Here is a 23,822-nt window from a genome sequence, read left to right as displayed (position 1 = left end):
CCCGTCGTTGATGCCATCCAACCATCTCATCCTCTGTCATCCCCCTTTCCTCCTGCCTTCAATCTTTCCCAGCATCAGGATCTTTTCCAATGGGTTAGTTCTTCGCATCAGGTGGCCAAAGTATTGGGGCTTCAGCTTCAGCATCAGTCCTTTCAATGCATATTCAGGACTGATCTCCTTTAGGATTGACTGGCTGGATCTCCTTGCAGTCCAAGGGACCCTCAAGAGTCTTCTCCAACACCACAGTTAAAAAGCATCAGTTCTTTGGCCCTCAGTCTTCTTTATAGTCCAACTCTCACATCCATACATGACCAATGGAAAAGCCATAACTTTGACTAGATGGACCTTTGTCAGCAAAGTAATGTCTGTACTTTTAAAAATGCTGCATACGTTTGTCATAGCTTTTCTCCCAGGGAGCAAGCATCTTTTAATTTCATGGCTGCAGTCACCATCTGCAGTGATTTTGGAGCCCAAAAAACAGTCTCTCACTATTTCCACTGTTTCCCCTTCTATTTGCCATGAAGTGATGGGACCGGATGCCCTGACCTTAGTTTTCTGAATGTTGAGTTTTAAGCCGACTTTTTCACTCTCTTCTTTCACTTTCATCAAGAGGCTCTTTAGTTCTTCTTCACTTTCTGCCATAAGGGTGGTGTCACCTGCATATCTGAGGTTATTGATATTTCCCCCGGCAATCTTGATTCCAGCTTGTGCTTCATCTAGCCCAGCGTTTTTCATGACGTACTCTGCATTTAAGTTAAATAAGCACGGTGACATTATACAGCCTTGAAGTACATACATCTTTCCCTGTTTGGAACCAGTCTGTTGTTCCATGTCCAGTTCTAACTGTTGCTTCCTGACCTGCATACAGATTTCTCAAGAGGCAGGTCATGTGGTCTGGTATGCCCATCTCTTGAAGAATTTTCCACAGTTTATTGTGATCCACACAGTCAAAGGCTTTAGCACATTCAATGAAGCAAAGTAAATATTTTTCTATGATCCAGCAGATGTTGGCAACTTGATCTTTGTTTCTTCTGCTTTTTCTTAATCCAGCTTCAACATCTGGAAGTTCTCAGTTCACATACAGTTGAAGCCTAGCTTGGAGAAATTTCAGCATTACTTTGCTGGTGTGTGAGATGAGTGCAATTGTGTGGTAGTTTGAACATCTTTGGCATTGCCTTTCTTTGGGATTGGAATGAAAACTGACCTTTTCCAGTCCTGTGGTCACTGCTGAGTTTTCCAAATTTGCCAGCATACTGAGTGCAGTAATTTTACAGCATCATCTTTTAGGATTTGAAATAGCTCAGCTAGAATTCCATCACCTCCACCAGCTCTGTTTATAGTGATGCTTCCTAAAGCCCACTTGACTTCACATTCCAGGATGTCTGGCTCTAGGTGAGTGATCACACCATCATGGTTATCTGGGTCATGAGGATCTTTTTTGTATAGTTCTTCTGTGTATTCTTGCCACCTCTTCTTAATATCTTCTCCCTTTGTTAGCTCTATACTGCTTCTGTCCTTTATCGTGCCCATTTTTTCATGAAATGTTCCCTTGGTATCTCTAATTTTCTTGAATAGATCTCTAGTCTTTCCCATTTTATTGTTTATCTCCATTTTTTTTGCATTGATCACTTAGGAAAGCTTTCTTATTTCTCCTTTTTATTCTTTGGAACTCTGCATTCAGAAAGATATATCTTTTCTTTTCTCCTTTGCCTTTCACTTCTCTTCCTTTCTCAGCTGATTATAAGGTCTCCTCAGACAACCATTTACTCTTTTTGCATTTCTTCTCCTTGGGGATGGTTTTGATCACCACCTTCTGTACTGTTTTATAAACCTCCATCTATAGTTCTTCAGGCACTCTATCTATCGGATCTAATCCCTTGAATCTATTTGTCACTTCCATTGTATAATCATAAGGGATTTGATTTAGGTCATATTTGAACGGTCTAGTTGTTTTCATACTTTCTTCAATTTAATTCTGAATTTGCCAATAAGGAGTTCATGATCTGAGACACAGTCAGCTCCAGATATTTTGTTGGTGTTGTTGACTCTATAGCGCTTCTCCATCTTTGACTGCAAAGAATATAATCAATCTGATTTCAGTGTTGACCATCTGGTGATGTCTATGTCCCAGGCCCTGTTATTTTTCTGGAGCATGCTCTGCTATGGACAGCACTTTATTAATTATTCATCTTTATTAAGTTTGGCTTTTAATGTCTGTTGTTCAGTTGCTAAGTCACGTCTGACTCTTTGTGATCTCATGGATTGCAGCAAGCCAGGCTTTTCTGTCCTTCACTATCTCCCAGAATTTGCTCAAATTCGTGTCTATTGAGTCTGTGATGCCATCCAACCATCTTATCTTCTGTCGCCCCCTTCTCCTCCTGCCTTCAATCTTTTCCAGCATCAGAGTCTTTTCTAATGAGTCAGCTCTTCACATCAGGTGGTCAACATATCGGAACTTCAGCTTCAGCATCAGTCCTTCCAATGAATATTCAGGGTTGATTTCCTTTAGGATTGACTGGTTTGATCTTCTTGCTGTCCAAGGGACTCTACTTGCTGTTATATTGTCTCTATACAATGCTTTTCTGTAATCACTTGCCTGAATACATTTTACAACCATAAATGTCTTGATCGCTAATAACCAAACAAAGAGCCTTGTGAGGCATCAAAGAAATAAGAACAGCATCAAAACTACAGAACATTCTGCTTAATGGGTAAATGTCTCTCAGGCATGTCTGACTTTTTGCAACACTATGGACTGTAGCCTGCCAGGCTACTCTGTCCATGGACTTCTCCAGGCAAGGATTCTGGAGTGAGCTGCCATTCCTTTCTCCAGGGAATCTTCCTGACCCAGGGATTGAAGCTGGAGTCCTGCATTGCAGGCAGCTTCTTTACCATCTGAGCCAGGAGGGAAGCCTACTCCACTTAATAGAGGTGCTCAAAAAAATTTTCCTGTTTCAGTTTTTTGTGTTCCTTGTTGAATATATGACACTATTACCAAACTTCTTATACTTGGCTTGGGAAAAAAGCTTCCAAATTCTGGTAACATGCAGTCTTCAGTTCTAAATGAATCCCTTCCATTTTACTTTGATTCTTGTGGAGGCCTGGTTAATTACCCCAATTGTAATCAGACGGCTGAATGAACTGGTGTTTACTATACTGAGGTCTCTGAATTTCTGTACATTTGCCAGCATTTAATCAATTCCTTTTTCTTTCCAACCATTGAGATGTTGGAGAAGAGAAATAGCACCAGAATTTGCTACCACAGCATCTGACAATAAAAGAAACAAGAAGGTGGTGTCTATGACCCCAGCAGGAGGGCCTGGGGGTTATTTTAGTCATATTTGGAAAGGATTATTTCAGGTTTCCTCTCTGTAACCCAAACCTATGAATGCTACAGCCACTAGAAATAACTCACCATTGGCAGGATCCACTGAAAACATCTTGGAAGAGGAAAGGATCCTGTAAGTAATGTTCTCACTGCTTTCCACGTCTGTGGCCACAACGGTCAGCACAGGGTGCCCCAGAGGCACCAGTTCGGAAATGGTGACCTGAGGGGGGAAAAAAAGGGAGACAGGCCCTGTGCTTAAAGAACGCAGCTATTTTCATGAACAGAGCCAGGACCTGACTCTTTTATTTATTTTGTTTCTGGAAGTAACAGAGAACCTGACATTATTAATTTATAGAGTGGACATATTAAGAAGACTGTGTGAGTAGTTCCAGAATTCAGAAAAACAAAATTTAAAATTTTTTAAAGATGTTTCATGCAGTATTGATTTTTATTATGAAAAAAATTTCCTTCTAAATTATTTCTGTGTAGTGGAGGATAGCTAATGCATTCACTAATGTATTCACTAATGTTTCATTACACTGTACATTGTGTAATTATGAGCCTTATGTTAGTTACTTACTTAAGAAATTGAATTAAATGAGAGATTCAATTCCATATGTACTTCTATTCTCCATGATGCTAAATATAAAACTCTCAGCACCAACTGAGGCAGTAAAACAGTGGATACTATGTGTCTGTCTACATTGCTTTGTTGACTGTGGTTCAGTTTACATTATTCCCTGTTCTTTCAGGTTTGGTCATGGTCTCAGCGTCTCTTTATGCTATTTACCTGGTAAGAATCCTGAGAAAATACTGGTGGGTTATCGTTGACATCCAGCACATGGACAGTGACTGTCCCCTCGGTTTGGTGCACCAAATCTGAAATCTGGACCTGCAGCTCATATTTAGTAGCTTCTTCAAAATCCAGTGTTTCAACCAGCACCACCACCCCAGTGTTCCGATCAATAGCAAACTTGGTTTCCGAATTACTCTCTTTGACAAAACTGAAGGTGAAAGATGGATTCGAATCCACATCATAAACTGATATCCGAGTCACGATCGTGCCAGGCAAAGAATCTGAAATAGTCATGACCACTGTCAGTCTCCATTAAAAGTCATCCTTTGAAATATTTTTCTTTAGTAGTTCAATCCAAGCATTTTTATTTTATGTCCAATATGATTTGCTGTTTCTTGGCATAATTCTCATACAAGGCTCATTACAAACTGAATAAAAACTGAAGAATTTATGAGCCCAATAAAAGTGAAAATTTACCACTGAGTAGGGAATTGAAGAGGTAGACTATTTTCAATTTTTATATTTCACTTTTTATCATATGTTTATCACACAATCCCAGCACCAAGAAACATTGTAAGTCACTAATTTGCATTATATAATTTCCATATCAAAATCATATATTCTTGGGTGATGTGGGTGGGAAGAAGGTTATTATTCAAAACATAAAATTCTGAAAAGCAAGCAAGATTTAAATGAAAATATTTGGATATTGAAGCCAGATACTTAGTTCCTCATATTCATTTTTATAAAATTATTTCTTTTGAGAGGCACACACTGCTTCCTTCTCTTAAAACCTGACTCTCAAAATTATCAAGACTATAGAAAGTATACCTCATACTGGTGATCACAAAAGATCTCTAATAGTATTCACACACACAAAAATCACAAATAGATGACATGGTAAATGTCTCACATAACATATGTGTTCTTTAAACTGCTATGGCAGGAACTTTGGTTTGGACTTCATAGGTATGGTACAGGTAGAAAGAAGATCCCAGGACATTTAGAATAATTCCATTGTGTATGAGACTAATAATTTTCATATTTCAAATTTGAACACCCTTGACATGCACCAATTACACTTGACTCCTTATGGTAAGTTTTGATATACATAGTTTATTTTTGTGATATATTTATTCTGAGCACATTACTGAGTTTTGATTCCAATGAATGTGCTTTAGAATAGCACTTTCAGTAAAAGCAGATGAAAACACATTAAATAGGTGAGAGGTAAAACTAGACAATTTTTTTATTAGTATACTATTTTAAATTATTTAAAATATTTATAGGCATTCTTAAATATAAAAGTTGCTGGAATATAGCCCTCTTTGAGCAGTGATGTTTGTAATTTGTTTGGAAAGTGAACATAACAAAATGTTAGGCACATTTTAGGAATAAGTTGGACATTAAGAGTGAAAAGAGAGAGAAGAGTGATGGCCACTATCTGCAATTTCAACTATAAAAAGTTGGGTTGGGTTTTACCAGTACAGCTATTGACCACAGACAACTTTGAGATCACAGACTATGGAATCATCATGTAGCTCAGAGACCCAAACAATTAAGATGAATCAGCATATCATGTAAAACTTTGTATTTTCAACCTCTACCATTAATGTGATAAAAATTTTCTGCAGAAGTTGAACTTTAGTTTATAGTAGTAGAGGAAGGAGAAGGCAATGGTACCCCACTCCAGTACTCTTGCCTGGAAAATCCCATGGACGGAGGAGCCTGGTGGGCTGCGGTCCATGGGGTCGCTAAGTGTCAGACACGACTGAGCGACTTCACTTTCACTTTTCACTTTCATGCATTGGAGAAGGAAATGGCACCCCACTCCAGTGTTCTTGCCTGGAGAATTCCAGGGATGGGGGAGCCTGGTGGGCTGCCGTCTATGGGGTCACACAGAGTCAGACACAACTGAAGCGACTTAGCAGCAGCAGCAGCAGCAGCAGCAGCAGCGGAAAATGATGACTGTGCAAAAATCATCCAACTCCCTTCACTTATTAGTTGTCATTAGTATACTGCAAATAAAACTGAGCAGGGCCCCATGGGACCTTCCTGAGACAAACCCTTCTCCACCATGGCCTTTCCTTGTCTTTTTTCCATAGAAAAAATTTAGCCAAAGAATAAATTTAGGGAATTCCCTGGCAGTCCAGGGGTTTAGACTCCTTGCTTTTGGCCTGGGTTAAATTCCTGGTCAAAGAACTCAGACTCTGCAAGCCACTCAGCATGCCCCCATAACAAATAATATTAATAATATTAATAAAATAAACTTAATCAGAGAAATGAGGAGACACAGAAACAAAGGAAAAACAGTCAAATAGGACAAAATAATAACAGTTCAGTCCTTAAGCAAAGTCAAGGACCTTTAGTTCTTCCTCAAGGGCTATAGATAACATTCTGAGCCATATTCTATGAGTTGTCTTGTAGATAATGAAACCTCCACCAGGTGGAAGGAGTTAACTCCATGATGACCAGACTGTAGCCATAACATAAGCTATCACAATGCTGAGAACTGACCTCAAAGAAATGAGAACCAACCAGTCCCGGAACTGAAGATTAACTGGGCTTAAAACAATCAAGATAATGGTCGGATTAGCACATGACCGATTTCAAGATGATCCTCAGAAGTGACTCTGCATGGAGCCCACTTACTCTAACCATACCCCCAAGAAGCTCCCCATTAAAAGCTGTCACTCCCTATTAGCACTGTGGAGTTGGCCTTTGGACACAGTATATGCCTTCTTCCCCAAGTTACTGGCCTCCTGAATAAAGCAACCTTTCCTTTCTAACACTTGCCTCTTGAATATTCGCTTTCAAGCGGTGAGGAGCCGAACCTGAGTTTGGTAACACAAAGACTGACAAAGTTATCAGTCTAATAACATCACTCTCTCTCAGGGGAGCTTTAGGGTGACCATCACAGCCAACAAAAGATGTTTCATGGAGCAGATTTCACTTTTAAGAAATGTCTGTATACAAAAGAAGCTGTGTGGAGTAGTGGTTTGACCTTGGTAGCTCAGCTTCCTGCTGGTTTGAATGCAAACCTCAACTTTAACTTTTAACTTCTTTGACATTTTATATTTAATTTTTGACTCTCCATTTTCTATTCTGTAAAATGAAGATAAAAACAATTTACAGTTGTGTGGTTGTTGAGGAATAGTATGCATATTTAACACAGCATCCAGCTGAAAAAATAGTAGATGATATACAAGTGAATCAAAACCATTATTTCAAATCACCACACTTACTTTCGGCAATTTCCACTGCTTCAGAGGGGAGAAAAGTTGGGGCATTGTCATTTACGTCAATCACCTGTATCTTGATCACAGTTGTATCAGAAAGCCTGGGAATGCCTTTATCTGTTGCTTGTACAATCAAACTGGTTTGGAAAAGAATCAAGGAATGTTATTCATCATCCAGAGAATAAGAAAACAACATAAGTATCAAATATCCACTTGAAAATTTTAAAATGAGCTGACTAGCTTTTTTATTTCTCCCCTGGCTTTTCTAAAAGGCATCATTTAAACTTTATTTCATAAGAATGGTAGTCTGAAGTGTATTTTTTGGCACATTTAAAGAATCAAATCAATCTTGGTTATTTAAAATAAATGGACTCTCTCTGGGAGACAGACTATAGATTTCAGTCCTTTTCTACTAAGAACAACTTTAAAAGTACAAACACCAATACCTGTTCTTTAGATAAGTAACTGCCTCCACTCTGCCATACATGGCCTGAATATTGCCATTGATACATATTTCCATTTTACTGCACCAACAAAAGACAGAGTCACTAAAAGTTTGTTTTGTATTTTTCTTTTTCAGATCCAAATTGCAAATCAATCACAGTTGAAGAATTAACAGAGGGCACTGCCATGAATATTACACATGCAAAAGATGGTTTATTGACTAGGACTGTAAAGCAGAGGTAAAAGTCCATGATCTGAAAGAATCTACATCCAGTGATTCAGTCTCCCTTGGATGACGGTACAACTTGCTTCTCCAGTAGTTGACTCAGAAACCTTATTAGTGTCTTCAGCTTCTCTGTTTCTGTCACCACCCTGACAACCTCTAACTCGTTATGAGTCTTATAGATTTCACCGCCTGAATATGATTTGGATCAGTGTACCCATCCTTCTTACTCCCACCTCAGAGCCTCAGATGAACTGGTCATCTGACTGGCTTCACAGGGACTGAAAGGCTTCCTGGGGTGCGGTACTTTCAGTTTATTTTTAAAGCAAGACAGTCTCAGGCAAAGCAGGACAAGGTATCTGCTCTAACCTCATCCCCTTACCATCTTTAGCTGGCATGCTGTGTATTCACCATATCTTTCCTCAACTGGAGTGCTTGCTACTCACCAATCTTCCTATTGCAAGTCTCAAATGCTCCTCTTCATCCTCCACTCTGCAACTCCTCAATTGCTTTATCAAAAATTCTGGTTTGAAAACCTGACTCTTCTAATTAAAACCTTTCCTTGGCTCTCCATGTCTACAAGAGGTAATATAAGTCTTGAGCACGTACACATAACCTTCTGGGACATAGCTTCTACCTGGAATTTCTATGTCTACACCACTTTGATCTTTCAAAGCTAACATCTCTGTAAGCTTTCCCTGGCATTTCATCTGATTTGGGTACCCCTTTCTCTGCCCCATAGCACCTGAACATTCTTTCACCATAGCATCATCATTCTTTCTTCTTAATGACTTATTTGTCTACCTCTCCTATAAATTCCTTGAGGACAGATGTCTTGCCTTATTTGGCTTTCTTTAATATATGTTGATATTGGTTTCTCAAGTTTGCTCAATATTATAAATATATCAGATGACAGAGCCAGGATTTAAGTACAGGTCTTCAGCTCAGTTCAGTTCAGTTGCTCAGTCATGTCTGACTCTTTGCGACCCCATGAATTGCAGCACGCCAGGCCTCCCTGTCCATCACCAACTCCTGGAGTTCACTCAGACTCGCGTCCATTGAGTCAGTGATTGACTGGAAAGTTGTACTCCACTGTCTGATACTTTTCAATATGTCTCTCTTCCTGTGTATATATCACACTCTAAGGTATAATCATTAGCTTTCCACTGCCTTCTAAACAGTGTGAGTTACAGGAGAGTATCTGAGTAATCAAGTAAGTTGTCAATTGGAAGATGACCTTCCTTTCAGAAGTGGAATTAGCCAGCTGGTGATACTATCTTTTGAGAAACTGAGTCTTTCTTCTTTATTGACTAGGACTGTAAAATAGAGGTAAAAGTCCATGATCTGAAAGAATCTACACATAGTGATTCAGTCTCTCTTGGATGACGGTACAACTTACTTCTCCAGTAACTGACTCAGAAACCTTATTAGTGTCTTCAACTTCTCCCTTTCTGTTACCACCCTGACACACTTCTACTCACCACCCTGAGTCACACTTCTACTTTCTTTCCCATTCTTAGCTTACCTGATAAGTGTTCTTTTTCTTCCAACCTTAAATTTTAAAAATCATGTGGAAAAGATTAGAGATACCAAGGGAAGATTTCATGCAAAGATGGGCTCAAAAAAGGACAGAAATGGTAGGGACATAAAAGAAGCACAAGAGATGAAGAAGAGGGGGCAAGAATACACAGAAGAACTGCACAAAAAAAGATCTTCATGACCCAGATAATCACGATGGTGTGATCACTCACCTAGAGCCAGACATTCTGGAATGGGAAGTCAAGTAGGCCTTAGGAAGCATCAATACAAACAAAGCTAGTGGTGGTGATGAATTCCAGTTTAGCTATTTCAAGTCCTGAAAGATGATGCTGTGAAAGTGCTGCACTCAATATGCCAGCAAATTTGGAAAATTCAGCACTGGCCACAGGACTGGAGAAGATCAGTTTTCATTCCAATCCCAATGAAAGGCAATGCCAAAGAATGCTCAAACTACTGCACAATTGCACTCATCTCACATGCTAGTAAAGTAATGCTCAAAATTCTCCAAGCCAGGCTTCAGCAGTACTTGAACTGTGAACTTCCAGATGTTCAAGCTGGTTTTAGAAAAGGCAAAGGAACCAGAGATCAAATTGCCAACATCCGCTGGATCATTGAAAAAGCAAGAGAGTTCCAGAAAAACATCTATTTCTGCTTTATTGACTATGCAATGCCTTTGACTGTGTGGATCACAATAAACTGTGGAAAATTTTGAGAGAGATGGGAATATCTGACCACCTGACCTACCTCTTGAGAAACCTGTATGCAGGTCAGGAGGCAACAGTTAGAACTGGACATGGAGCAACAGACTGGTCCCAAATAGGAAAAGGAGTACGTCAAGGCTGTATATTGTCACCCTGATTATTTAACTTATATGCAGAGTACATCATGAGAAACGCTGGGCTGGAGGAAGTACAAGCTGGAATCAAGATTGCCAGGAGAAATATCAATAACCTCAGATATGCAGAAGACACACCCTTATGGCAGAAAGTGAAGAGGAACTAAAAAGCCTCTTGATGAAAGTGAAAGAGGAGAGTGAAAAAGTTGGCTTGAAGCTCAACATTCAGAAAACTAAGATCATGGCATCCAGTCCCATCACTTCATGACAAATAGATGGGGAAACAGTGGAAACAGTGTCAGACTTTATTTTTCTGGGCTCCAAAATCACCACAGATGGTAATTGCAGCCATGAAATTAAAAGACATTTACTCCTTGAAAGGAAAGTTATGGCCAACCTAGATAGCATATTAAAAGGCAGAGACATTACTTTGTCAACAAAGGTCCATCTAGTCAAGGCTATGGTTTTTCCAGTAGTCATGTATGGATGTGAGAGTTGGACTATAAAGAAAGCTGCGTGCCGAAGAATTGATGCTTTTGAACTGTGGTGTTGGAGAAGACTCTTGAGAGGTCCTTGGACTGCAAGGAGATCCAACCAGTCCATCCTAATGGAGATCAGTCCTGGGTGTTCATTGGTAGGACTGATGTTGAAGTTGAAACTCCAACACGTTGGCCACCTGAAGCGAAGAGCTGACTCATTTGAAAAGACCCTGATGCTGGGAAAGATTGAAGGTGGGAGGAGAAGGGGACAATAGAGGATGAGATGGTTAGATGGCATTATCCATTCAATGCACATGGGTTTGAGTGGACTCTGGGAATTTGTGATGGACAGGTAGGCCTGGCGTGCTGTGGTTCATGGGGGTCACAAAGAGTCAGACACGACTGAGTGACTGAACTGAACTGAAAAAAGCATGAACTTTTTGTTGGTTTAAATTCTGCTTATCTATGGTTCACAAAGCTACAGGCTGCCTTCTATACTACTGAAGTTGGCCATCATTAGAACAACTACTTAAATTTCACACTTTAAGAGCCTACAAAGTATGTTTTGTTAGCATGAACGTAAGTCAGGTACATATGGAAAAATTTTACAAAAAATAATCGACTCATCATGTTCTCTGCCCCTGCTGCCTACCCCTCCCCAGTGACACACTAAAGTCTCAGCAAAGACATTAAAGTTGTGGCTCTGTTTATTCTTCCTCTGTGGTGATAAGGACTCTTATTTTCACAGTATTACAATTTCAGGGGTTCTATATAATGTCTATGTCATGTTAAAAAGCAAGATTCTTTGACATAGACAGAAATATGATTCTGTTTAAAAACAAAAGACAAGTCAAAGGTTTCTCAGTGGCTTGAGGCACAAATAAAAAATTATGGAGGTAGATCCACTGAAATTCTACACATAACTTGTATGATACCTCAAGTTTTCTGTGATGGCTCTTTGGCAGGCTTTGCAAAATTCTTGGCTGTTGTCAGCCTAACTGGCTCCATGTTCCAAAACTGTTGCCCTGATTAGCATATCAGCAGAGATGATAAATTAAGTTCACTGGATAAAAAAAGTCCCATTCTAGTTCAGAGCATAGTTCTCCTAATCTACCAGTGGTGGGAAGCTGCTTTTTATCATGTTAAATTTTAAATGAGACTTCAATCCAGCAGATTCTTTTCTGATTGCCTTAATACCTAAGATAGTGATAGAGGATTTTTCAAAACTCTCTCTCAACAGTTTATTAAATATATTCCCAGAACTAAATGTCTCTTCTGTAATTCCAAGAGAAACAAAATATCAGTCAACATCATAACACCTCTGAAAGGAAGAGCTATAACTTCTGGTTATATCTACACAGATTTTATTTCCTATTCCTCTAGAGATTCTGCTATAACAATGGCAAATGAACTTAGTATAAGGTGTATGTTGATAAGGCTAAAAAGAAATGGGTGAAGATATTAGTGAGTGGAATGGGTGAGAAGTTTCAACACATGTCTGAAAAATGCAAGCAGACTGAGAAGCAGTTAGAGATGTGTGTGAATGTGTATGTGTGAGTGTGTGTGTGTGTACATGTGCATGTGTGCACACTCTTAGTCATGTCTGATTCTTTGAGACCCCACTGACTGTAGCCTGTCAGGCTCTTCTGTCCATGAAATTTTCCAGGCAAGAATACAATACTGGAATGGGTTGCCATTTGTTACTCCAGGGGTCTTCTTGATCCAGAGATTGAACTCACATCTCTTGCATCTCCTGTATTGGCAGGTGGATTCTTTACTACTGTGTCACCTGGGAAGTCAGGTGGCAGAGGAATGCATAGATTAAAATGCATCCTGCATTTGAAGGAAGACAAGGATGAGTGAGAAACAGATTTGTCCCCACATAACCAAGGAGAGGCTCAAAACATGGCAAAATGCAGGGTGAGATACTGAGCTAAAAATAGCCTAAAAGATTAAATTCAAAATATAGAACAATCAAGATCCCTTGCCCATTTCTTTTCACTCCCAGGCAAAACAATGTCTGATGTTCATACTCAGTAATATTGAGGGACTGTTCCTGAAGAAATGAAATCTCCTCCCAAAGGGGAAAAACCCTCTCTATATATTGTTATTTACATGTCATCCTGCAAAGTAGTCAAATTCTTCTCTGGTTCATCTGAAAGCCAAGCATGCTGGTCAACGAGATCCATCAGGAGATTCTGACTTCAATATTGCCTCACTTAGGACCAAGGATGGTTATTTACTCACAGAAAGTCTCTCACATGAATAAAAGAGGATAAACTAGACAAGCGGAAGAAATAAATCCAGAGGACACAGAGATTTTGAAAGAGCAAAAGACTAGGTAAAAATAATTCCAACTAATGTCTTAGGAGAGCTATCATAAGATAACACATAAATAAGAACAAGATGCTATGGAAAAGCTCAAAGATTAAGAAAGAGTTGTTGAAAATTATAAAATATATAATATTCAAAAAATTTTAAACTAAAAACAACAACAACAAAAAAGAAATTTAGAAGCTTATAATTAAGAAAATCTGCCAGAAAAATAAAACAACAAAAATAAACCCCCACACAACAAGAAATGGAAAGTAGAGAATAAAGTATTGCTGACAAAGGATCAATCCTGGCAGCCTAACACTTGACTGAATAGGATCCAGGAAAAAGAAACAGGATAAAGTAAACAAACAAACAAAAAAAAAAAACACAAAACAATAAACTGAAGGGAGGTAATTATCAGTGAAATAATACCAAAAAATAGATCATTTATCCTCATTAAAAGAGCACATCAAGTACTCAGCATAAGGAAATACCCACACTAAAGTACATAATCACAAAACGTCTAAACATTGCAGATGAAATAACCTGAGAATCTCTACAGAAATGCAAAAAAAAAATGTATGAAACAAATTAGAATGGCATCAGACTTCTCAATAGCAGAACTGAGTTTTAAAAGATAAAACAATGCCTTCAAAAATCTAAAAGAAATACTTCTATGTTATCCATTGCATAAATCACATATGAAAGTAGAATAAAGGTGTTTTCAGATGTGTAAGAACTAAAAGAATTTACTCTCTTGGCACCTTTTCCTACAAAGCTACTATAAAAGTAAGAGAAAGACATGGGATCTTCAAGGCATGCAACTAACATAGGAAAGCAGTAAACCAGTTCCAAGTCATGGGGTCCAGCTTTCATCCTGCTTATTTAACTTATATGCAGAGTACATCATGAGAAACGCTGGATTGGAAGAAACACAAGCTGGAATCAACTGCCGGGAGAAATATCAATAACCTTAGATATGCAGATGACACCACCCTTATGGCAGAAAGTGAAGAGGAACTAAAAAGCCTCTTGATGAAAGTGAAAGAGGTGAGTGAAAAAGTTGGCTTAAAGCTCAATATTCAGAAAATGAAGATCATGGCATCTGGTCCCATCACTTCATGGCAAATAGATGGGGAAACAGTGGAAACAGTGTCAGACTTTATTTTTCTGGGCTCCCAAATCACCACAGATGGTGATTGCAGCCATGAAATTAAAAGACGCTTACTCCTTGGAAGGAAAGTTATGGCCAACCTAGATAGCATATTCAAAAGCAAAGACATTATTTTGCCAACAAAGGTCTGTCTAGTCAAGGCTATGGTTTTTCCAGTAGTCATGTATGGATGTGAGAGTTGGACTGTGAAGAAGGCTGAGCACCGAAGAATTGATGCTTTTGGACTGTGGTGTTGGAGAAGACTCTTGAGGGACAGGGAAGCCTGGAATGCTGCAGTCCATGGGGTGGCAAAGAGTCAGACATGACTGAACTGAACTGAACTGAACTGAACTGGAGAGCCATACTGCCCAGCTAGATCAGGAGGAGAGGAAACAGTAGGACTCAGGTCTCCAAGAAAAAGAAGATTTGATAGAATACATGATATGAGAGGCATATCAGGGGAGAAGGATGAGTGGGCATGTCTGATAGAGCTAATGGAATATTTACAAGTAATTAAGTACAGGGACATAGCCAATCAGGTGAGCAAAAAGAAAAATAATCATTAACTCTGGGGATAAGGGGAAGAATAAGGAAAGAAATATAATTATGAAGTATGACCTGGCTCTGAAGTAAACACCTGTATAACCATGACTGCAGCCATGAAATTAAAAGATACTTGCTCTTGGAATAAAAGATATGACCAACCTAGATAGCATACTAAAAAGCAGAGACATTACTTTGCCAACAAAGTTCCGTCTAGTCAAAGCTATGGTTTTTCCAGTAGTCGTGTATGGATGGATGTGAGAGTTGGATCATAAAAAAAGCTGTAGTGCCAAAAATTGATGCTTTTGAACTGTGGTGTTGGAGCAGACTCGAGAATCCCTTGGACTGCAAGATCAAACCAGTCCATCCTAAAGGAAATCAGTCCTGACTATTCATTGGAAGGACTGACACTGAAGCGTCAGTCCCCTGAAAGTTCCAATACTTGGCCACCTGACGCGAAGAACTGGCTCATTGGAAAAGACCCTGATGCTGGGAAAGATTGAGGGCAGGAGGAGAAGGGGATGACAGATGATGAGATGGTTGAATGGCATCACTGACTCAATGGACATGAGTTTGAGCAAGCTCCAGGAGTTGGTTATGGACAGGGAAGCCTGGCATGCTGCAGTCCATGGGGTCACAAGAGTCGGATACGACTGAGCGACTGAACTGAACTGAACTGAAACACTGATTATTGATGAAATGAAGAACAGTGCTATGAATACAAAGGGAGATCCGATATGTAAGAAGGTAAAAGTATTAAAACCACATTTATTATAATAGGATATTGAGAGATAATGTTTATTTATTTATTTAAATTTATTTATTTTAATTGGAGGCTATTTACTTTACAATATTGTATTGGTTTCGCCATACATCAACATCAATCTGCCACGGGTGTATATGTGTTCCCAGTCCTGAACCCCCCTTCCCCCTCCCTCCCCATACCATCCCTCTGGGTCATCCCGGTGCACCAGCCCCAAGCATCCTGTATCCTGCATCAAACCTATAGACTGGTGATTCACTTCTTATATGATATTATACATGTTTTGATGCCATTCTCCCAAATCATCCAACCCTCTCCCTCTCCCACAGAGTCCAAAAGACTGTTCTACACATCTGTGTCTCTTTTGCTGTCTCGCATACAGGGTTATCGTTACCATCTTTCTAAATTCCACATATATGTGTTAGTATACTGTATTGCTGTTTTTCTTTCTGGCTTACTTCACTCTGTATAATCGGCTCCAGTTTCATCTACCTCATTAGAACTGATTCAAATGTATTCTTTTTAATGGCTAAGTAATACTCCATTGTGTATATGTACCACAGCTTTCTTATCCATTCATCTGCTGAAAGACATCTAGGTTGCTTCCATATCCTGGCTATTATAAACAGTGCTGAGATGAGATGGAGAAATATACCATGTTTATGGATCAGAAGAATCAATATAGTGAAAATGAGTATACTACCCAAAGCAATCTATAGATTCAATGCAATCCCTAACAAGCTACCAGCGGTATTTTTCACAGAGCTAGAACAAAAAATTTCACAATTTGTATGGAAATACAAAAAACCTCGAAGAGCCAAAGCAATCTTGAGAAAGAAGAATGGAACTGGAGGAATCAACCTGCCTGACTTCAGGCTCTACTACAAAGTCACAGTCATCAAGACAGTAAGGTACTGGCACAAAGACAGAAATATACATCCATGGAACAAAATAGAAAGCCCAGAGATAAATCCACACACCTATGGACACCTTATCTTCGACAAAGGAGGCAAGAATATACAACGGATTAAAGACACTCTCTTTAACAAGTGGTGCTGGGAACACTGGTTAACCACTTGTAAAAGAATGAAACTAGATCACTTTCTAACACCATACACAAAAATAAACTCAAAATGGATTAAAGATTTAAACATAAGACCAGAAACTATAAAACTCTTAGAGGAGAACATAGGCAAAACACTCTTCAACATAAATCACAGCAGGATCCTCTATGACCTACCTCCCAGTATACTGGGAATAAAAGCAAAAATAAACAAATGGGACCTATTTAAAATTAAAAGCTTCTGCACAACAAAGGAAACTATAAGCAAGGTGAAAAGACAACCTTTGGAATGGGAGAAAATACTAGCAAATAAAGCAACTGACAAACAACTAATCTCAAAAATATACAAGCAACCCATGCAGCTCAATTCCAAAAAAATAAATGACTCAATCAAAAAAATGGACCAAAGAACTAAATAGACATTTCTCCAAGGAAGACATACAGGTGGCTAACACACACATGAAAAGATGCTCAACATCACTCATTATCAGAGAAATGCAAATCAAAACCACGATGAGGTACCATTTCACGCCAGTCAGAATGGCTGCGAGAAATAATGTTTAAAATTACAAAGTTAGACATATTAATTTTTATAGTGGAGAAAACAAGTTAAAAGCATCTACCCAATGGACCGGTGAGGCAATGGTTGCTGACTTTCATCTAAGTCTGCTGATCTCTATGATGCTTTTTAAAAAATGTGTTATTTTGATAACAATACAGAATTTAAAATAAGTAAATGTACTTAAATCAAAATCTTGCAGTCATTTGCAGCAACAGGAATGGACCTAGAGATTGTCAGTGATGTATGCCAGACAAAGACAAACATCACATGATATCACTTATATGTGGAACTTAAAAATTGATACGAATGAACTTGTTTACAAACAGACTCACAGACGTAGAAAACAAACCTATGATTATCAAAAGAGAAAGTGGGGGAGGAATAAACTAGGAGTTTGGGATTAACAGGTACATAGCACTATATATAAAACAGAAACAACATGGACCTAGTGAACAGAATAGGGAACTATATTCAGTATCTTGTAATAACCTATAATGGAAAGAATCTGAAAGAGAATATATATATAGACACATAGATATAGTTGAATCACTTTGCTATACACCTGAAACTAACACAGCATTGTAAATAAACGATACTTCAATTTAAAACAGTTTTCAATGTCCATGGGGAAAAATTGGTATGACTTTTAATTATTTTCTTGCCTATTGAACTACATAGCTCCGCTACTGTAATACTGAATAAAAATTGTGGAAAACATCTTTCATCTTTATCTGTCTGTTGAATAATAACTTCCTGCCTGTTAACATAGTCAAATGGAGCCAACCCCCTAAACATACCCCCCTCTCAAGCCTGAATCCTACTGATTTATCACCATCAGATATCCCTTTCTTTTAACTCCACATTGGTAAAAAAGAAAAGTTAGTCCATTTTAATTGTCTCTCCTTCCTGTTTTAGTTGTTCCTCAACTTACTATAATACTTTCTACCCACCACTTCAGTAATTCTTCTTGGGAAAATAATGTAAGGAGTTTTCTAATCACCAGACAATGGTATCTTTCCACTTGCAGACATAAATATTATAAATTTCAAAATGTTTAATCAGCCTTGTTTGAGATGGAAAGAAATTTTAGGTCATAATATTATGTATTGAGAAATAAACAGAGGAAGTAATCCTGCCACATGTATTTTGAAAACTATAAGTGCTATGCTAATACTTTGTCCATTGTTTATCAACAGAATGTTAAGGGCTAGAGAATACTTGCATTCTGGTAACCACATGAGGAAAAATGCAAAAAAAAAAAAAAAAAAAACAACAACGCACTGTTGGAATACTGGTCAAATGAGGCAAAATTTTTATTTAAGTTCTTATCATAAATTAAAATTCTTTCTCTCAGAAGTTTACAGAAGTTTTATAGAATAGTAATTCACAACCATGAAGATGTTTGATCTCCTGAACTGGAGGTGCTTACAATATATATGTGTTATAGGATGTTTTATGTACTCAGTCTGTAAAATATTTTTGTTAATGAAAATCTGTTGACTTGAGTTTCTAAATTAACTTCATAGTTTTGTATTAATTAACCTACAAATACAATACCATGTATTTTATCTTGTTAGGAAACAATTTGGGAGAAGTCTATTCCTTGCAAACTTCTTAAAATAAGGAATACTTTTACAGATTCCAATCCAAACACATTTAGAAAACTTTTTCCCCATGCAGTCCAACCTTTTCCCTTGCTTTCTGAAGCTACATTTCTTAGGTTCTGTTCTGTTCTTTCTAGTCCCTGAATCTATCTAGCTGGCTGCTTTTGCTCTTTCTAGCCCTCAAAAGGTGACAATGTCCTAAACTCTCATTTCACATAATCTCCGTAGGTAGGTAATTCCATTTTACACATTTTCCTTGGATGAAGCCCAAGTCTAAATCTTTAAAGAAGATCTCTTTCCCAAGCTCCAGATCATTATCTTAATTGTGGAAGGAGTATATTTACTTTTACTCTTACAAAATGCCAAGAAAAAAACAAAATCCCAATTCCAATCTATTCTCCCTGCCTTTTCTATGTGGAAACTTCTGAGGTATTTCTTATCTCCTTCCTTGTTGAATAAATTCAGCTGATCACCATGTTCCAATGGACTCTGTATCTGAATCAATCAGTAAGTATGCCCCCTCCTTTCTTCTCCAAAGTTTCCTCCACATAACAGACCTTTCCCTGCTGTTGTCTAGCTTAACTGCTCTGTCTGATGCTGGTTCTCTGTCCTGCAAGATACCCTTATCAGACATCTTCTAAAAATAAAGATCTGAACAGGCACTCAATTGCTTACACTTTTCTATAGCCTACAGAATAGAGTTTAATTTCTAATAGGAAAGAAAAAGTGAAAGGGTTAGTCACTAAGTCATGTCTGACTCTTTTGCAACCCTATGGACTATATTGCTTGCCAGGCTCCTCTGCCCATGGAATTCTCCAGGCAAGAGTACTGGAGTGGGTAGCCATTACCTTCTCCAGGGGATCTTCCTGACCCAGGGATTGAACCCCAATCTCCTGCATTATATGCAGAGTCTACCATCTGAGCCATCAAGGAAACCCAGTTATCAGTATATGGAATGCAAACTCCTCCAAGGCTGGTAGGTCAAGACCTACCAGCCTTTTTTTTAATTGTTTTCTTTTTCAGATCATTGGGTGAGTTTCCCCATAAGTTTTATTCTGATATAATTGATATACAGCACTGTATAAGCTTAAGGTGTACAGCATAAGTAAGGACTTGACTTACATATACTCTGAAAAATTTTTCCTTGTGATGAGAACACTTAGAACCTACTCTCTTAACAATTCTCATGTATACCATACAACAGTGTTAGCTGCAGTCATCATGCTGTACATTTCATCCCTCTCTCTCGGTAGTCGCTAAGTCATGTCCGACTCTTGCGACCCCATGGATTGTAACCTGCCAGGCTCCTCTGTCCATGGGATTCTCCAGGCAAGAGTGCTGGAGTGGGTTGCCATTTCCTTTTCCAGGGGATTTTCCCAACCTAGAGATGGAACCTGGGTATCCTGCACTGCAGGCAGATTCTTTACCAACTGAGCTACAAGGGAAGCCCCACATTACATCCCTAGTACCTATCCTATTGGAAGTTTGTATGTTTCCATTGGTGGTGGTGGTTTAGTCACTAAGTTGTGTCCAACTCTTCGTGACCCCATGGACTGCAGCCTACCAGGCTGCTCCGTCCATGGGATTTTCCAGGCAAGAGTACTGGAGTGGGTTGCCATTGCCTTCTCCAAAGATTCAAGGGGTTAGAACTTGTAAACAGTGTGCCTAAAGAACTATGGATGGAGGCCCATAACGTGTACAGGAGGCAGTGAACACAATCATCTCAAAGAAAAAGAAAAGCAAGAAGTCAAAGTGGTTATCTGAGGAGGGCTTACAAATAGCAAAAAGCAAAAAACAAGGGAGAAAGGGAAAGATATATTCAACTAAATGCAGAGTTCCAAAGAACAGCATTGAGAGAAAATAAGGACTTCTTCAATGAACAGTGTATAAAACCAGAAGAAAACAACAGATGGGGAAAGACTACAGATCTCTTCAGGAAAATTGGAGATATCAAGGGGATATTTTGCCCAAAGTTGGGCACAATAAAGGACAGAAACACTAAGATCTAGTAGACACTGAAGAGATCAAGAAGAGATGGAAAGAATACATGGAAGAACTGTACAAAAAGATCCAAATGAACCAGATTACTACAGTGGTGTAGTCAGCTACCCAGAGCCAAACATTCTGAAAAGCAAAGTCAAGAGGGCCTGAGGAAGCACTGCTGTTTAAAAAGCTAGTGGATGTGATGGAATTCCAGTAGAACCTTTAAAAACCCTAAAGGATGATGCCATCAAGGTGTTGCATTCAATATGTCAGCAAATCTGGAGGACCCAGCAGTGACTACAGGACTGGAAAAGGTCAATCTTCATCCCAATTCCCAAGAACAGTAGTACTAAAGAGTGTGCTAAGCATCAGATAAGTTGCACTCATCTCCCATGCTAGTAAGGTCATGCTTAAAATCTTGCAATCTAAGCTTCAGCATTCCACAAACCAAGAACTTCCAGATGTTCAAACTGGGTTTAGAAAAGGAAGAGGAACCACAGCTCAAATTGCCAACATCATTGGATCATAGGTAAAGCTAGGGAATTCCAGAAAAATATCTACCTCTCTCTCATCGACTACACCAAAGCCAATCAAGAAGCAACAGTTAGAACCCTGAATGGAAAAACTGCTTCAAGATTGAGAAAGGAGTACAACAGGGGTGCTGCTGTCACTCTGTTTTTTTAACCTATACACTGAGGACCTCATGAGAAATGCTGGGCTGGATGAGTTATAAGCTGGAATCAAGACAGGCGGGAGAAACATCAACAACCTCAGATATGCAGATGGTACCACTCTAATGACAGAAAGCAAAGAGGAACTAAAGAGCCTCTTGATGAGGGTGAAGAAGGAGAGTGAAACAGATGGCATAAAACTAAATATTTAAAAACATATTAAATATTAAAAAAACATTTAAATATTTAAAAAAAACATATTAAGATCATGGCATCTGGCCCAATTATGTCATGGCAATAAGGAGGGGAAAAGGTGGAAGTAGTGACAGATTTCTTCTTTGTGGGCTTTAAAATCACTGCGGATAGTGACTGTAGCCATGCAATCAGAAGACATTTGCTTCCGATTGCAGGAAAGCTATGATAAACCTAGACAGTGTGTTGAAAGGCAGACATTACTCTGCTGATAAGGCCATATATTCAAGGCTATGGTCTTCCCAGTGATCATGTACAGTTGTCAGAGCTGGACCATAAAGAAGACAGAGCACTGAAGAATTGATGCCTTCGAACTGTGGTGCTGGGGAAGACTCCTGAGAGTCCCTTGGACAGCAAGAAGACCCAATCAGTCAATCTTAAAGGAAATCAACTCTGAATACTTTTGGAAGGACTGAAGCTGAAACTTGCTGAAGCTGAAACTCCAGCATTTTGGTCATCTGATGCATATAGATGACTCATTGGAAAATTTCCTGATGCTGGGAAAGATTGAGGGCAGAAGGAGAAGAGGGCATCAGGGATGAGATGGCTGGATGGCATCACTGATACAATGCAGGTGAACTTGGGCAAACTTTGGGAGATGGTGGGGGACAGAGAGGCCTGGCGTGCTGCAGTCCATGGAGTTACAAAGAGCTGGACATGACTGGGTGACTAAACAACAACCCAAGAGTTTTTTGTTGCTCATTTTTATTTATTTAAAGTCCCTCAAAAGACTCAGTAATCTTGGCCCTAAAGTATTACAAGACTTACATGAATATCAGTTACCAACTTAGGCAGAGATAAGACTCTTCATATCTTTTGAACTATAGTGTTGGAGAGTCCCGTGGACTGCAAGGAGATCCAACCAGTCCATCCTAAAGGAAATCAGTCCTGAATATTCATTGGAAGGACTGATACTAAAGCTGAAACTCCAATATTTTGGCCACCTGATGTGAAGAACTGACTTATTTGAAAAGACCCCGATGCTGGGAAAGATTGTAGGCAGGAGGAGAAAGGGATGACAGAGCATGAGATGTTTGGATGGCATCACTGACACGATGGACATGAGTTTGAATAGGCTCCGGAAATTGGGATGGACAGGGAAGCCTAGCGTGCTGCAGTCCATGGGGTCACAAAGAATCAGACGTGACTGAGTGACTGAACTGAACTGAAGTCTCTTCACATCAGTTAGAAGTCAAACAGAGAAAAGCAGTGATTGAAACCCTATCTTTTCATGTTCACACCTTGACATGTGTAATTTCACAATTGTGAGATAGAATTTATTTTCTATGATTATTTTAAGTTTCAAAAGTGTCTTTTCCTGTATTGTTTCAGTAAATATACAGGTATATACTCTAAAGATTCACTCACATGATACAGCAGAAAGCTCTACTAGGACCGCTCATATAGGCAAGAGTATAAGTTCCACATTTACTAGCTGCCTCTTCCTGGCAAACAACTTTACCTCTGTGAATTTGATTTCTTCACTCTGTAGATCTTAAGTCTGTTACAGGCATTCAACAGGTAAGGAAGGTGCTCCATAAATGACACCTATTGTGATTATTACTATGCTTCCTGCCATGAGTTACTAGGGCACTTGATTTTCAAGTTCCTGGAAAATAAGAACTAGTTCATGTGTCTTTCTATCCCCAGTCTCATGCTTGGTAATTCATTTTTAAAATTAAGTAATATCAGTCAGAGAGGACCTTAAGATATATTTTATAATTTGTCATCACCTGTCCACTGAGTTTTCTTATATGCGGCTTAATATGAGAACTAGAAATTATTTAGTTTTTGTTTAATACATTTATATTGAGTAGACCATCACTGACAATATCTTTCCCCCCTTCATTTTATATTGTAAAACAGAGGGCTAGAATTGGGAATATCTTCCTCAATCAGACAAAATAGCAGAATTCAAGAATTAAAAAGAAAAGTTAAAAGTTAAAAAATAAAAGTTAAAGGTAAAAAAAATCCAACATTTCCAAAACATTTACTAATGGTATAGCAGGCTGGAGGAAGCCATCCTTCT

At 38.8% G+C, this 23,822-nt stretch overlaps 1 protein-coding gene across 1 annotated transcript in view; it reads right to left on the bottom strand.

The window, feature by feature from the left end:
• DCHS2 (dachsous cadherin-related 2) overlaps window positions 1–23,822 on the bottom strand; it is a 347,149-nt gene that overhangs the window by 5,977 nt on the left and 317,350 nt on the right. Inside the window, exons 17-19 of the mRNA XM_040251351.1 lie at window positions 7,370–7,500; window positions 4,119–4,405; window positions 3,416–3,548 (exon numbers count right to left, since the gene is read on the bottom strand). Coding sequence (XP_040107285.1) covers window positions 3,416–3,548; window positions 4,119–4,405; window positions 7,370–7,500 — 551 coding nt within the window. The remainder of the gene's footprint in view (window positions 1–3,415; window positions 3,549–4,118; window positions 4,406–7,369; window positions 7,501–23,822) is intronic.

This window comes from Oryx dammah, unplaced genomic scaffold, assembly GCF_014754425.2.
Source record: "Oryx dammah isolate SB20612 unplaced genomic scaffold, SCBI_Odam_1.1 HiC_scaffold_12, whole genome shotgun sequence".
Taxonomy (NCBI): domain Eukaryota; kingdom Metazoa; phylum Chordata; class Mammalia; order Artiodactyla; family Bovidae; genus Oryx; species Oryx dammah.
Note: the sequence above shows the minus strand (reverse complement) of the source record. Positions and strands in the feature narration are given on the sequence as shown.